Source organism: Leuciscus leuciscus, assembly GCF_965113295.1.
Source record: "Leuciscus leuciscus genome assembly, contig: HAP1_SCAFFOLD_355, whole genome shotgun sequence".
NCBI classification, from domain to species: domain Eukaryota; kingdom Metazoa; phylum Chordata; class Actinopteri; order Cypriniformes; family Leuciscidae; genus Leuciscus; species Leuciscus leuciscus.
Window position 1 is genome coordinate 16,781 of NW_028118383.1, and position 13,220 is coordinate 30,000.

Sequence of the window (13,220 nt, forward strand, 5' to 3'; positions counted from 1 at the left end):
GTGTGGAACACGAGATGCACAACACACTCCAGTCAAGTCTAGTCACCTTCATTTATAAAACACTTTTTACCACACAGCTTCTCTGTTTCCAAGCATTACCGGCATGTTCAGTTATTTCATGTCAAAATATCACAACTTCTGTCAGTCTGAGCAAATGACAGATGATGTTAAAAACACTTTCTGTTGATGTTAAACCTGGACATAGATGGACAATGAGCACAATGCATTGTGGGACACATTATGATTTATCTTAGGGAACTCTAGTGGTGTTCATTTTAGCAAACGCAGTAGGTCACAGAAGTATTATATACAGTATACTTCAGATATAATATGAGCAGTGTGAAAGTGTGACACAGCTCTGTCACATGACTTACACAGGAAGTTACTCGCTTCTAAAGCAAAATGTTTTACTACTTTAAAAACGTATGATAGAATTGTGAGCAGAGCTGGAGTGTGTGAGCGAGAGCGTTTCATACTTGTGTGTGTGTGTGTGTTTGACTGACCTCAATGACCTGCTTGGAGTCCAACCTGAAGTTAAAGTCCCCGAAGATGAAATACGGCAGTCGCTCAAACCTCTGATCCGTGATCCTGGAGAGAGACACACACACACACACACACACACACACACACACACACGGGTCAGACATGATCTGTGCAGCAGCCCCACCTAGTGGACGAGTGTGTGTGAGTGACAGATGATTGACAGCTGATCGGCAGTGATGTCACACTCTTACTGAACGTGTGTGTGTGTGTGTGTGTGTGTGTGTGTGTTCAGTTCACTCTCAGCACGATTCATGAAGTGCGGAACTCAAGAGGTCTCAGAAACGCCTCTTTCCGCTTAAAAAACGCACCTTAAACGAGGGATAATTAACTCCCGATAGCAAATAATTTACTTGAGAGAGTGATGAAGAATTGGAGCTGGAGTGTGTGTGTGTGTGTGTGTGTGTGTGTGTGTGTGTGTGTGTGTGTGGATTAATGGAAAGAGGATGCTAGGCCGGCTAATCGCCGGGATAAATCTCAGCTCACTCCCAACACCTAATAACAATGTATTTATGGCCCCGTAAAAGAGAAGGCTCTCCGCGCTCATAAAACACACACTTTTACATCTCTCTCTCCGTCACTGGCACTCCAGCTCACGGCCTCAGACTGGGGAGAGTAAAACACAGAGAAGAAGAGATCTCACACAAACCTGGAGCGGACAATACTCCAGTTTCTCTCAGTATATACAGTCTAACCACAATATCATCACACACCAGATATCATTATTGATATGTGTCACTAGTGTGATCAGGACACTATAGTTCATTAGTGTGAGTGAGGAGAGCAAGATAAAGTCAACTGTGACATATTACACCCAAACACACTTCATACAGGGACTACCAGTGACATGTGGGAGCAGAAATGATTGGGACACTTTGAGCTGATCATGTTTAGCTGAAGTGTTTTGTCTTTAATTGCTAATGCTCTTTTTACACACAGACTGAACACAATGAAGCATTGCTTGGTGATTGGTTGAGCTAAACTGGTATTATCTAATTGTGTAGTTAAATTTAACAGCTGACAGATATTCAACATAATTCATGTGTGAGACAGTCTAACAGAAGGACGGACAAAACCAGTCAAATATCAACTGAGTTCATAACTCTGAGTTCTGCTCATGTTTTATTACCATTTTCTAAACTATAGCGAATAATCTGATAATGTGAGAAATGTTGAAGGAGTCTGAATAATGTTGGTTTGACTGTATATGTGAATAAGTGTGTCTGAAAGGAGAGCAGGTTTGAGCTGGAGTAAAGCGTCTCTGTCTCTCTGTGTGTGTGTGTGTGTGTGTGTGTGTGTGTGTGTGTGTGTGTGTGTGTGTGTGTGTGTGTGTGTGTGTGTGTGTGTGTGTGTGTGTGAGAGAGAGAGGCTTTATCTCAGTAATAGGCATGTCTAATGCGCTGGTTTTGTCCTCAGACTCGAGTCATGAGCGGCGGGTCAGAAGGTAACGCTCTGTTTACACGCTCGTTTCCTAAAGCTCTAGCGCTGACTTTTAGCCCGGCCCCGGGGCCCCTGAGGGCCACACATTAGACTGCTCAATGGGTCAGGTGGGGGGTCCCACACACACACACACACACTGCAACACAGACACACACACAACAGAGTATCCATATTCATATTCTATCCAAATCATGCTATTATACATGGCTGAAAAACTATGATGCAGGAACATTTCACACCAGACTGGAAGAAAACAAAACATAATTTCAATAAACAATATTATGCAATATTTATTTATTTATTACATTTATTATTGTTTACATTATATTATTAATTTTGGAAAAATTATATGTAATATATAGTTTGTTTTTGTAGTTACATGTATTTGTAATATGAATTATTTATTTCTATGGCATTATCAAATGTTTTTAATATAATATTATTGTTTTATTTAAATTACTATTTAAATTTTACTGTACATTTTGTGTCTGTAGTAAAATGTATGTTTTCATTATTTATATTTAATATTTATTTTATTTAAATATTTTAAATCATGTAAAATTTACATGCGGTCATATATTTTTGTCTGTAATGAAATATATATTTATATATATATATATATATATATATATATATATATATATATATATTTACTATTAATAATAATTTATTTCTATGGCATTACTATTAAATGTTTAAAAAAATAATATTATTATTTACTTTATTTTATTGAAATTACATTTTTGTATTTTACTGTACATTTTGTGTCTGTAGTCATATGCATACTTTTATAATTTAATAATTATTTATTTAATTTAAATTTAAATATTTTAAATAATTAAAAATGTATATACGGTAAGATATTTTTTGTCTGTAGTAAAATGTTTTTATAATATATTAGTATTTAATATTTATTAAAATATCTATACAAGTAATTTTATTTAAAATATAATATAATATATACACATATATAAAATTTTAAATTTTGTTAATCACTAACTATATAAATATAAATAAATATATAAATATAAATAAATAAATAAATATAAATAAATAAATAACTCACTAAATAAATATAGAAGTATAAATAAATGAGCAGTAATGCGTATGAATGTTGACAGGTATGGTGTCAGAAGCATGTGCTGGTGTGTGTGAGACACCTGTGTGTGTGTGTGTGTGTGTGTGTGTGTGTGTGTGTGTGTGTGTGTGTGTGTGTGTGTGTGTGTGTGTGTGAAGCGGCTCACTGACGCTGCTGTGGAAACACCAGTGAAGCTCACAGCTTTTGTCCCACTGGAGCAGAATCAGGGAATCAGGGGAATGTTGGTATTCCCGGGAATGTGTTCACTGACGGCTCAATGGACCACCGAGGCCTCGGGACTGACCTTTGACCTTCAGAGGTGGCCACCCTCTGACTGATGCAGTTCACAACATTCCCTCGGAGCTGTCAGGTGTGTGTGTGTGTGTGTGTGTGTGTGTGTGTGTGAGAGAGTGATAGAAAGCGAGAGTTTGTCTGAGTGTGTGTGTGTGTGTGTGTGTGTGTGTGTGTGTGAGAGTGATAGAAAGCGAGAGTTTGTCTGAGTGTGTGTGTGTGTGTGTGTGTGTGTGTGTGAGAGTGATAGAAAACGAGAGTTTGTCTGAGTGTGTGTGTGATAGAGAGAGAGAGAGTTTGTTGGTGTGTGTGTGAGAGAGAGTTTGTGTGTGTGAGTGAGAGTGTGTGTGAGTGATAGAGAGAGAGAGTTTGTGTGTGTGATAGAGAGAGAGTTTGTTTGTTGTGTGTGTGTGTGTGTGTGTGTGTGTGTGTGTGTGTGTGTGTGTGTGTGTGTGTGTGTGATAGAGAGAGTTTGTGTGAGTGAGTAAATGAGTGAGTGTGTGTGTGTGTGTGTGTGTGTGTGTGTGAGTGAGTGAGTGAGTGAGTGAGTGAGTGAGTGAGTGAGTGAGTGAGTGAGTGAGTGAGTGTGTGTGTGTGTGTGTGTGTGTGTGTGTGTGTGTGTGTGTGTGTGTGTGTGTGTGTGTGTGTGTGTGTGTGTGTGTGTGTGTGTGTGTGTGTGTGTGCGAGTGAGTGAGTGTGAAAGTGAGTGAGTGAGTGAGTGAGTGAGTGAGTGAGTGTGTGTGTGTGTGTGTGTGTGTGTGTGTGTGTGTGTGTGTGTGTGTGTGTGTGTGTGTGTGTGTGTGGGGTGTGAAGGGGCCTGGCTGACTGATTAACCTTTGACCTCTGGGCCTCCCAGGGTGAGAAGGCAGTGAACAAAGTCAATGCTGATCGACACTAATACCTCCATTCACCAGCGGCGCACTAACACACACCAGCAGACACAAAAACACCACAAATCACTGTCCCACACACACACACACATCCCTGTCCATCCAACACATCTCACATGAACTTTACACACCGCAGCATCTTCATCACACACACACAATACCACTCATCGAATTACTCACACATGAGGAGAAACATATTAAACTATATTAATAGTACAGTTTAAACGAGTGATGCCGAGGACACGAAGATGCAACATTTATATAATATACATATATTACCTTGTATATACATAATATACGTGTGTGTGTGTGTGTGTGTGTGTGTGTGTGTGTGTGTGTGTGTGTGACTATATATATATATAAGTATTATTACTATTATTTTGACGTAAAAATGAACTTGCGTTTTTGTAATTGGTTGTTACTTATCCAGTGTAAACATATATGCACGTGTGTGTGTGTGTGTGTGTGTGTGTGTGTGTGTGTGTGTGTGTGTGTGTATAATAAGTAGTATTACTATTATTTTGACGTGTGTTTTTGTAATGGTTGTTATTTATCTGAATGTCTCATTATACATGTAAATAGTTTGTGTTGTTTGGCTTGCATTTAATAAAAAAATATTGTAAAAACACAGTGATTAAAAACAGCCACTTTATGCATAAAAGCATCAGCAAAAGAAGTGAATATAAACTGCATTATTCCTTAGACGATTAAACAATTCAAATCTCTGAATCTGTGTTACCTATAATAACTACACTATTTTTGTGACATTTAGCAAATAAAGTAAATGAAACATTATAATAATGAAATAAATGTAAAAATGTAAATAAATAAAAATCTGCTATTTAAATGTCATATCTGTGGTGTAATGCTTTATTTCTTTTGTTTCTGTGTTCACTAGGATGCTGAAGAACAAAAACTGTTCTGCATTTCTGTTAAAAACTTTCCACTTATTGCCACATTTGGTTCTCTCTCTCCCCACACACACACACACACACACACACACACACACACAAGCTCTCGCTCGTTCTCTTTCCCTTTCAGCCTGTTGTTCTGGGAAAAGCCAAAAGGGAAACATTTAGCTGGGAGTCTCTTTGAGCCGGCTGACAGTTGACTGATGACCATCCATAAAGTGACAAAGAATAGTTGTGTGGCGTCCAGAACGCCCGGCGCTTCCCCCTGGGAAACTAATTGCCCTGAATTGTTAACGGCAACATTATTTTTCTGCCAATCACGGCTTTTCAATGGGCCAAAAATGAGCATGAAACAAGCCTTTTGACTGAACAGAAAAGTTAAATGTCTCCAATGTTGATCAAATTAACTTCAGCGGCCTGACAATGGACTATATTTGTGTGAAAATAAAAGCCGGGCACAAAGGCGCTCTTTTAGCCCAGATTTCACAGTTGTGATGTAAAACCGCTGTGCCCTGAACCTGAGCACATCTCCTGAAAGGAAGAGCAAATGGGAACATATCTGAACACACAAAGGACACCAGGAACTGATCCGTGTCGCTTCCAAACCAGACAAATATGCTCCTTTATATCACACATGCATGAGCGTTTGGCTGCAATCATGAGATGTTTGTGATACCAGACGCTTTCCAAGCGAACAGGGTTATTATTAACAAACACTCTTCCAGTAACTTTAATAGAACGTTATCTGGTCTTTAATAACGTTATACATCATTCATGGAATGTTTTCTCTGGAATGTTTCAGTTGGACATTTTTAAAATGTAACTTGTTTCGGAATGTTCGGAAAACATTCAAAAGTAACGTTCCATTAACGTGTGAAGAATAAAAAGTAACTTTCCAATAATGATTGAAGAATAAAATGGAACGTTCCATTAACTTGTTTCGGAATGTTCAGAGAACATTTAAAAGTAACATTCCATTAATGTATGAACGCTAATGGAATGTTCCATTAATGAGTGAAGAATAAAAAGTAACGTTTCTTTAATGTGTGTCTGTGAATTTCAGCTCAAAATACCAGATCATTTATTATAACCTGTTAAAATGGACACTTTTTGGGTGTGAGAAAAAAACCGCACTGTTTTTGTGTGTGTGTCCCTTTAAATGCACATGTTCAGAAAACATTCAAAAGTAACATTCCATTAATGTGTGAAGAATAAAATGGAACGTTCCCTTAAAGTTCGTGTAATCAAGAAAAAAAGGATTCATTTGGACGTTTTCAAAGAACATTCAGAAAAACATTCGGTTTCCACGAGTTGTCGTGTTATCAGAGGATCCGTGTGTTGCACATGCCCAGTTCTGCATATCAAACAGTGACCACACAGAACGGACTGACAGATAAACGCATTATTACTCCACCTGGGGAAAAGGTTAGAACGAGATGAATGCATGAGGGAGAGAGAGAGGGAGAGAGAGGGGGCAGAAGTTACAGCACGGGGGACAATAGCCCGCGAGCCGGTTCCCAACGCAGCGCTGAATGGAGACTCTGTTGGAGGTACGGCGCTTTCTAAAGGCTGTTCAGCACATTGTCCTGCGCGACCACAACAGGAGAATAGAGTTACTGGAGCTGCCAAAGGTTAGAAAGAGCCCACGTTTATTCACTGTGTGTGTGTGTGTGTGTGTGTGTGTGTGTGTGTGTGTGTGTGTGTGTGTGTGTGTGTGTGTGTGTGTGTGTGTGTGTGTGAGTGTTATTCACTGCTTTGGGGGAAGGAGTTTCCCACTCGAGGGGAAGTCCTCACGCAGAACACACACTTCACACTCAAATTTACCTCTCAGGGAGACCCCATTCCTCATCACACACACAGTGAGTGAGTGAGTGAGTGAGTGAGTGAGTGAGTGAGTGAGTGATAGGGCTGTCACTTTTTATTCAATATTCGAATATGCATTCGAACATGACGTGAAATATCCGTAATGGAACTATAAATAAACGATTTGGTTTTTAAAGTGCCATGTGTAGCGGATTTTTTACAGTCTATGATTAGACCGTTTGTTTTTTATTTTATTGTTTGCCATCTCATCCAGAAGCGGGCGCTCTACACGTACTGTAGCGTAGGCCCATGACCAAATCAAGCGAATAATAGCCAATAGCCACCCTGTTTTGAAAATGGAAGATAACGCACAGAATGGCCAGCCTGAGCGGACAATTCTACCCCAACTCATCTAAAGAGAAGTGTCTGGAAATATTTTGGGTTCTACACCGTGGATGGTAAAGTGCCGTATTTTCCGGATTATATATCAAAATGAATTCATACTGACTGACATGAACCAAGAGAAAACATTACCGTCTACGGCCACGAGAGTACAGATGCTGCTCCTGTAGCCTATACCCCTGAAAACTACAGTCACGAGAGTACAGATGCTGCTCCTTTAGCCTATACCCCTGAAAACATTACCGTCTACAGCCGCGAGAGTACAGATGCTGCTCCTGTAGCCTATACCCCTGAAAACTACAGTCACGAGAGTACAGATGCTGCTCCTTTAGCCTATACCCCTGAAAACATTACCGTCTACAGCCGCGAGAGTACAGATGCTGCTCCTGTAGCCTATACCCCTGAAAACATTAACTGAAAACAACTGAAAAACTCTTAACTGAAACATTAACCTAAAGACAACTGAGAAAGCCTGAACACAAACAAAATGCCCCTGATGCGGTGGTGACGCGTTCATGTAACGGTGGCGCTGCCAATAAAGCACCTAAAAGCTGTCACAAAGAACCGGCAAAAGTAATGATTATGAATGTCAAATATAACAGGAGACATTAAAATTTTTTACTAAAAAACAAGTGTTTTCTGTGTCAGTGTCGGCCGCAAAGATGAAGTTGACGATGCTGACGCGCGATCTTCGCAGTAGTGAACGCGCCAGAGAGAAACGCACATTTCATACGGATGACATAAGCAGAGAACAGTCCGTTTTCTTTCGTTTTGAATTGTTCTGTTTAAAAGTAGACATTTCAAGCTTTCTATATATGTCTCAGGTCTGTGAGGCAAGTATAACCTCATACGCTGAGTTTCGGTTCATTAATGAGACCAGCTCCAGTTCATGCGCCGGCGCCTCCGTGTCCTGATTATCTATTTTCTACTATATTTACTTCTTATTTATTAAATCCAGGCAATTCGTTGATGAAACATTGATTAAAATTAAGATACAATTAATACAAAACAAAATAAAATTTAAAGCAGTCTTTTAGTGCCGCTTTCAGAGCGCTCACGTCCGTAACGGATAACTGTCCTGTCCGTAACATTGTTTTTTTTGTGAAATAAATTTCTAAATAAATGCGACTTATACTCCAGTGCGACTTATATGTGTTTTTTTACTCTTCATGACGCATTTTTTGACTGATGCGACTTATAGTCCGGAGCGACTTATAGTCCGGAAAATACGGTAACCGTTAAAGATAAGGTAGTTTGCCGAATTTGCAAAAAACGGTTTACTTACGAATCCTCGACATCCAATCTTCGCGCTCACCTGTCGAGTCACCATCCGAATGAGGCCGTGGAGTCAGACACACAGCAGACGACCAGAGCATCGCCAGGCGTCCAACATCGTATGACTGCATATACGTTCCTGCACAACCGGTCGCCAGCTAATTTTGTGATTGGCTAAGCATAGTGCATAGTGGCACTTCATATAGATTAAGTTGATAACCTGCTGTTTCAAACATTAAGTCAAAATTTTTTTTTTCCACACAGGCTATGGCTTGAGTCCTGTTTATGACAGATTTTTCTCAAAAGTGACCGCCCTAGTGTGTGAGTGAGTGAGTGTGAGTGAGTGAGTGTGTGTGTGTGAGAGTGTGTGTGTGTGAGAGTGTGTGAGACAATCTTCTGAAAGCCTGCAGTGAAACTCCATCCACTTTGAATAAATGCATGCAAACGCTCCGCATTCGTTATCAAGCGATCGGACGTCTCATGAATTATGTGCCGCTTTTATGTCTCAAAGATCATATTTTTCCACTCACGCCTTCGGTTCCTCGTCCAATCAGCGGCTGGAGCATCTCTAATGGACACACCGGATGAAGAGTTTATGACGCCATCCGTTACTCTGATTTACTGCCATAATGAAGTTTAAAAAGGACCTTTCTTGTTGCTTACATTGAGGATTTTAACTGTCGTTTTGCTCATTTTGGGCTTGATTTATAGACTCCTATGATTTCTGTGATACGGAAAACATGGACGGAATATATTATTTTATATTCATCTCATAAATACTTGTTTTTCTCCAATAAAAAAATCCAAGTCAGATTCCTGTGTGTGTGTAATGAGGAATTCGGTGGCCTTGAGAGTTAAACGCATGCACGCACACTCACACACACACACACGCACACACACACTCTCTCTCTCTCTCACTCACTCACACACACACACGGCCCTCACCTGTCCAGCACGAAGCCGAGAGCTTTCTGTCGTGTGCCTGAATAAACCGAGGGACTCTTTTCCCACGCAACCAAGTTAGAGGCGTCATGGAACAGGTGGATGTTCACCAGGTCAAAGGCACTGAGGAGAGAGAGAGAGAGAGAGAGAGAGAGAGAGAGAGAGAGAACGTTAACCACACATTCAGGATTTTGGTTCATGGTCACATGACTTGCAGTATGTACTTTTTAGTTAGTGTTTTATAGTTTTTTATTTTGTTTTTTTAACAAATTTTTTGTTTTTTAAAAATATATTAATAACTGTTTTATTTTGATTGTTTTTATTTAAGTGTTTATTTATATTTATTATTTTATTTATATGTATTTAATATTTCATATATTTTTAAATGTTTTATTTTGGTTTGAATGAATTATTTATAGTAAGTGTTTTATTTGAAATGTTTTTATTTATTTTTGAAAGCTTTTATTTTTCATTATTTTAATGATATTTATATCATATTTTTTTTATAATATTATTATATTTTATCACATTTTTAGTAAGAATTTTATTTTATTTTAGCTTTTATTTTCAATAATTTATTTTATTTTTATTGTTTTTAATTATCAATAATTTATTCTTATTTATTTGGAGATGTTTGTGAGATTGTTTTTATTTTAAATGATTTATTTTATTTTATTGTGATAGTTTTTATTTGAAAGTTCTCTTTATTTTTTTCTTTATTTTTTCAAAATAATTTTTTTTTCATTGCGTCTTTCATTAAAGTTTGCGTAATGGAAACCCTTCATAATGTCTGAATCACACCGGCTTCACTGAGCCTGAATCTGCTCTGGTTAATATGTAAATGAATCTTGTTTCTTTGAATAACCACTGGAACCATTGAAACGAACAGGCCAGTTTAAGAGTGACACGATCCCAGTGTGACTAAACCTGTTACACCTCCATCACCCTTTCATTACTTTCCTCTCATCCCTCGCTCTTGTTCTCGTGTCATCCTTCTATTGAATTACCCCTCTCTCTCTCTCTCTCTCTCTCTCTCTCTCTGCATGTCATGTTTTGTGTCATCTGTCATAAGAGCTGCTCGGCTAACGTGATTATCTGTAATCTAATCCTGTGGTTCGGACTGTAGAAACTCCTGCATCTGTAGTTCACAGGGAGAAATCCATCGGATAGAAGAACGGATAGTCATTTAGCAGGAACTTTTATCCCAAGTGACTCGTGGAGAGTTATTACAGGTGTGGTTCTCTGTAATGAAGCGCTTCCAGATCCAGTGGCTGATGAGGAGAGCCTCAAGCATCACTCATTATGAAAGCGGAATAGGAGTAAAAACTATGATTTAGACGACAACTGGTTTATGAATTATAGTGTATTTAAGGGTTTCGTTGTTTTGTTTTTGTCATCCGAACCCCTTTGAGCTTAAATATGACCTCGAAATCCCTGTGAGATTTAATATTTAATATTCCAATAATTTAACAACACATTCACGGTTTTCTAATCAGTTAATAGTGACGTGCAGGAGAGCGAATAAAACATTTACATTTACATTTATGCATTTGGCAGACACTTTTATCCAAAGCGACTTACATTGCGTTATCCTATACATTTATACATAGGTATGTGCAATCCCCTGGGATCGAACCCACAACCTCTTACCACTGAGCTACAGGAAAGCTAAACACTTAAACTGTTTTATTTTGACTGATTTGATTTTAAATCAGTCAAAATAAAACAGTTTAAATGTTAAATTCTATTAAATTTGTATTTAAAAAAACAAACAAAAAACATGTTTGTGTTTTACATTTATTGTTTTTATTTTAAATAGTTTTAATTATTTTTTTGTAAGTGCTTTACTCTGTTTCTGTTAAATTATGTATTATATTTTAATAAGAAAATTCATGTTTAGTAAGTGCTTTATTTTAATTGTTTCTATTTTAAATTACTTCATTTTAAATTTAATTCAACACAATTTTAGTGTTTTATATTTATTGGATTAATTTTTAAATAATGATTTAATTTTAATTTATTTAAAAAATAATATTTTAGTAAGTGCTTAATTTTGAATGTTTTTATTTTCAAGTATTTATTTAATTTTAATAAAAAAAATTAAAAAAAATTAATAAGCGTTTTATTTTGATTGTTTTGATTGTTTAGAGTTCCTGTAGAATTTGCCCTAAAACACCTAAAGGCACACCCAAAATAAATTGCATGCTGTTCTTGAAGCGTTTGGAGTATTTGCATGGTTCTGGTCTCTTTTGAAAGGGGACACTTCGAGGTTTGTTCATAAACAGTCAGAACCACTGTAAGTCTTACTGGTATCGAGTAACAGAACTTTGAACACACTAAGAAAGGGTTTTGTAAACAGAATCCTGCAGATAACTAGAGCTGGGAGATATTAGCTGGAGAACACAGTGGGATCACAGCAGGAAGCCTCACCAAGCCCAGTTTAAAAGGTGATTTATATATCAAACTATTTTCAGATTGTATGATTATGTTTTTCTTTGGTTATTGAACCTCTCTGGGAAGGTGACGGATGGGGATGTAAATTATTCATTTTGGTCTTGCACATGCATGAAAGGTTTTCTGGATGCGTGTCCACACAAAAATGTCAGTTCTGTCATCATTTACTGTCCCTCATGTTGTTGTGCATCACATGATATAATAATGAATCCAGTGCTGTAATGTGTCTCTCTCTCTCTGGTTCCGGGGGTCTAGGACTCACCTGTCTCCCAGAGTCCATCGGGTTCTGATGAAGCCTTTTCTGGACCACTTGCACTGCAGGACGAGAAGAACATCACATTTAAACACACATCAACCCAGTTCATCCAGTTATTCACCTGAACACACACACACACACACTCACAATCTCTCATCTCTTCTGAACCTGTGAATGTCTTTTCCCCAGTTTAGACCAGAATTTCTCACATCTGCTATTAAATATTAAAAAGTTCAGCAGATTGAGCTCTGATGGAGATAAAGTCAGTCGGCTCTGTTCAAACGATCCAATCAGGAGGCTGATCTCACTCACATGACTCTGAACGTTATTAAATGAGACAAATTGATGCTATGAGTGTCCTCGTTACCAATGCAGAGAAAGATAAATAAATAACCTCTCTCTCTCTCTCTCTCTAATGGGGAGTTGACTACAGCGATGAATAAACTAATTACCGGCCGGGTCACATAATTACAAATTGACTAATTTTATTTTAAAACTCTGATGCAAATGAAAGGCCTGAGAGAGATTTGATTGCTCCTCACATCTCTCAGCCGCATTAGGACAAGATTAACTGTATCAAATTCAATTGCATTTGCATACTTGAATTAATATAGTAGACTAGAGCGAGGCCAAGCGTATGATGATGTCCATAACAGGCATTTCCTCAAGAGAAAATCATTTCCATATCTTACAGCACTCGGACACACACACACACACACACACACACACACACACACACACACACACACACACACACACACACACACACACAGAGAAGGCCACATGAACTATTCTTTTAAATGTGGATATAACCCAATAAAATAAAGACTAAATTAGATTTAAAAAATCAAATCAAATCAAATAATAAAATGAAATATTCATTTAAATATGGACATAAAACAATAACCCAATAAAATAAGACAAAATTAGATTAAAAA

General features: G+C 37.8%; 1 protein-coding gene across 1 annotated transcript in view; it reads right to left on the reverse strand.

Moving 5' to 3' along the window:
• Positions 1-470: 470 nt before the first annotated feature.
• LOC309491566 (inositol polyphosphate-5-phosphatase A-like) overlaps positions 471-13,220 on the reverse strand; it is a gene marked incomplete at both ends in the record, with an annotated part of 27,433 nt that continues 14,683 nt past the window's right edge. Inside the window, 3 exons of the mRNA XM_082190628.1 lie at positions 471-588; positions 9,576-9,695; positions 12,289-12,341. Coding sequence (XP_082046754.1) covers positions 471-588; positions 9,576-9,695; positions 12,289-12,341 — 291 coding nt within the window. The remainder of the gene's footprint in view (positions 589-9,575; positions 9,696-12,288; positions 12,342-13,220) is intronic.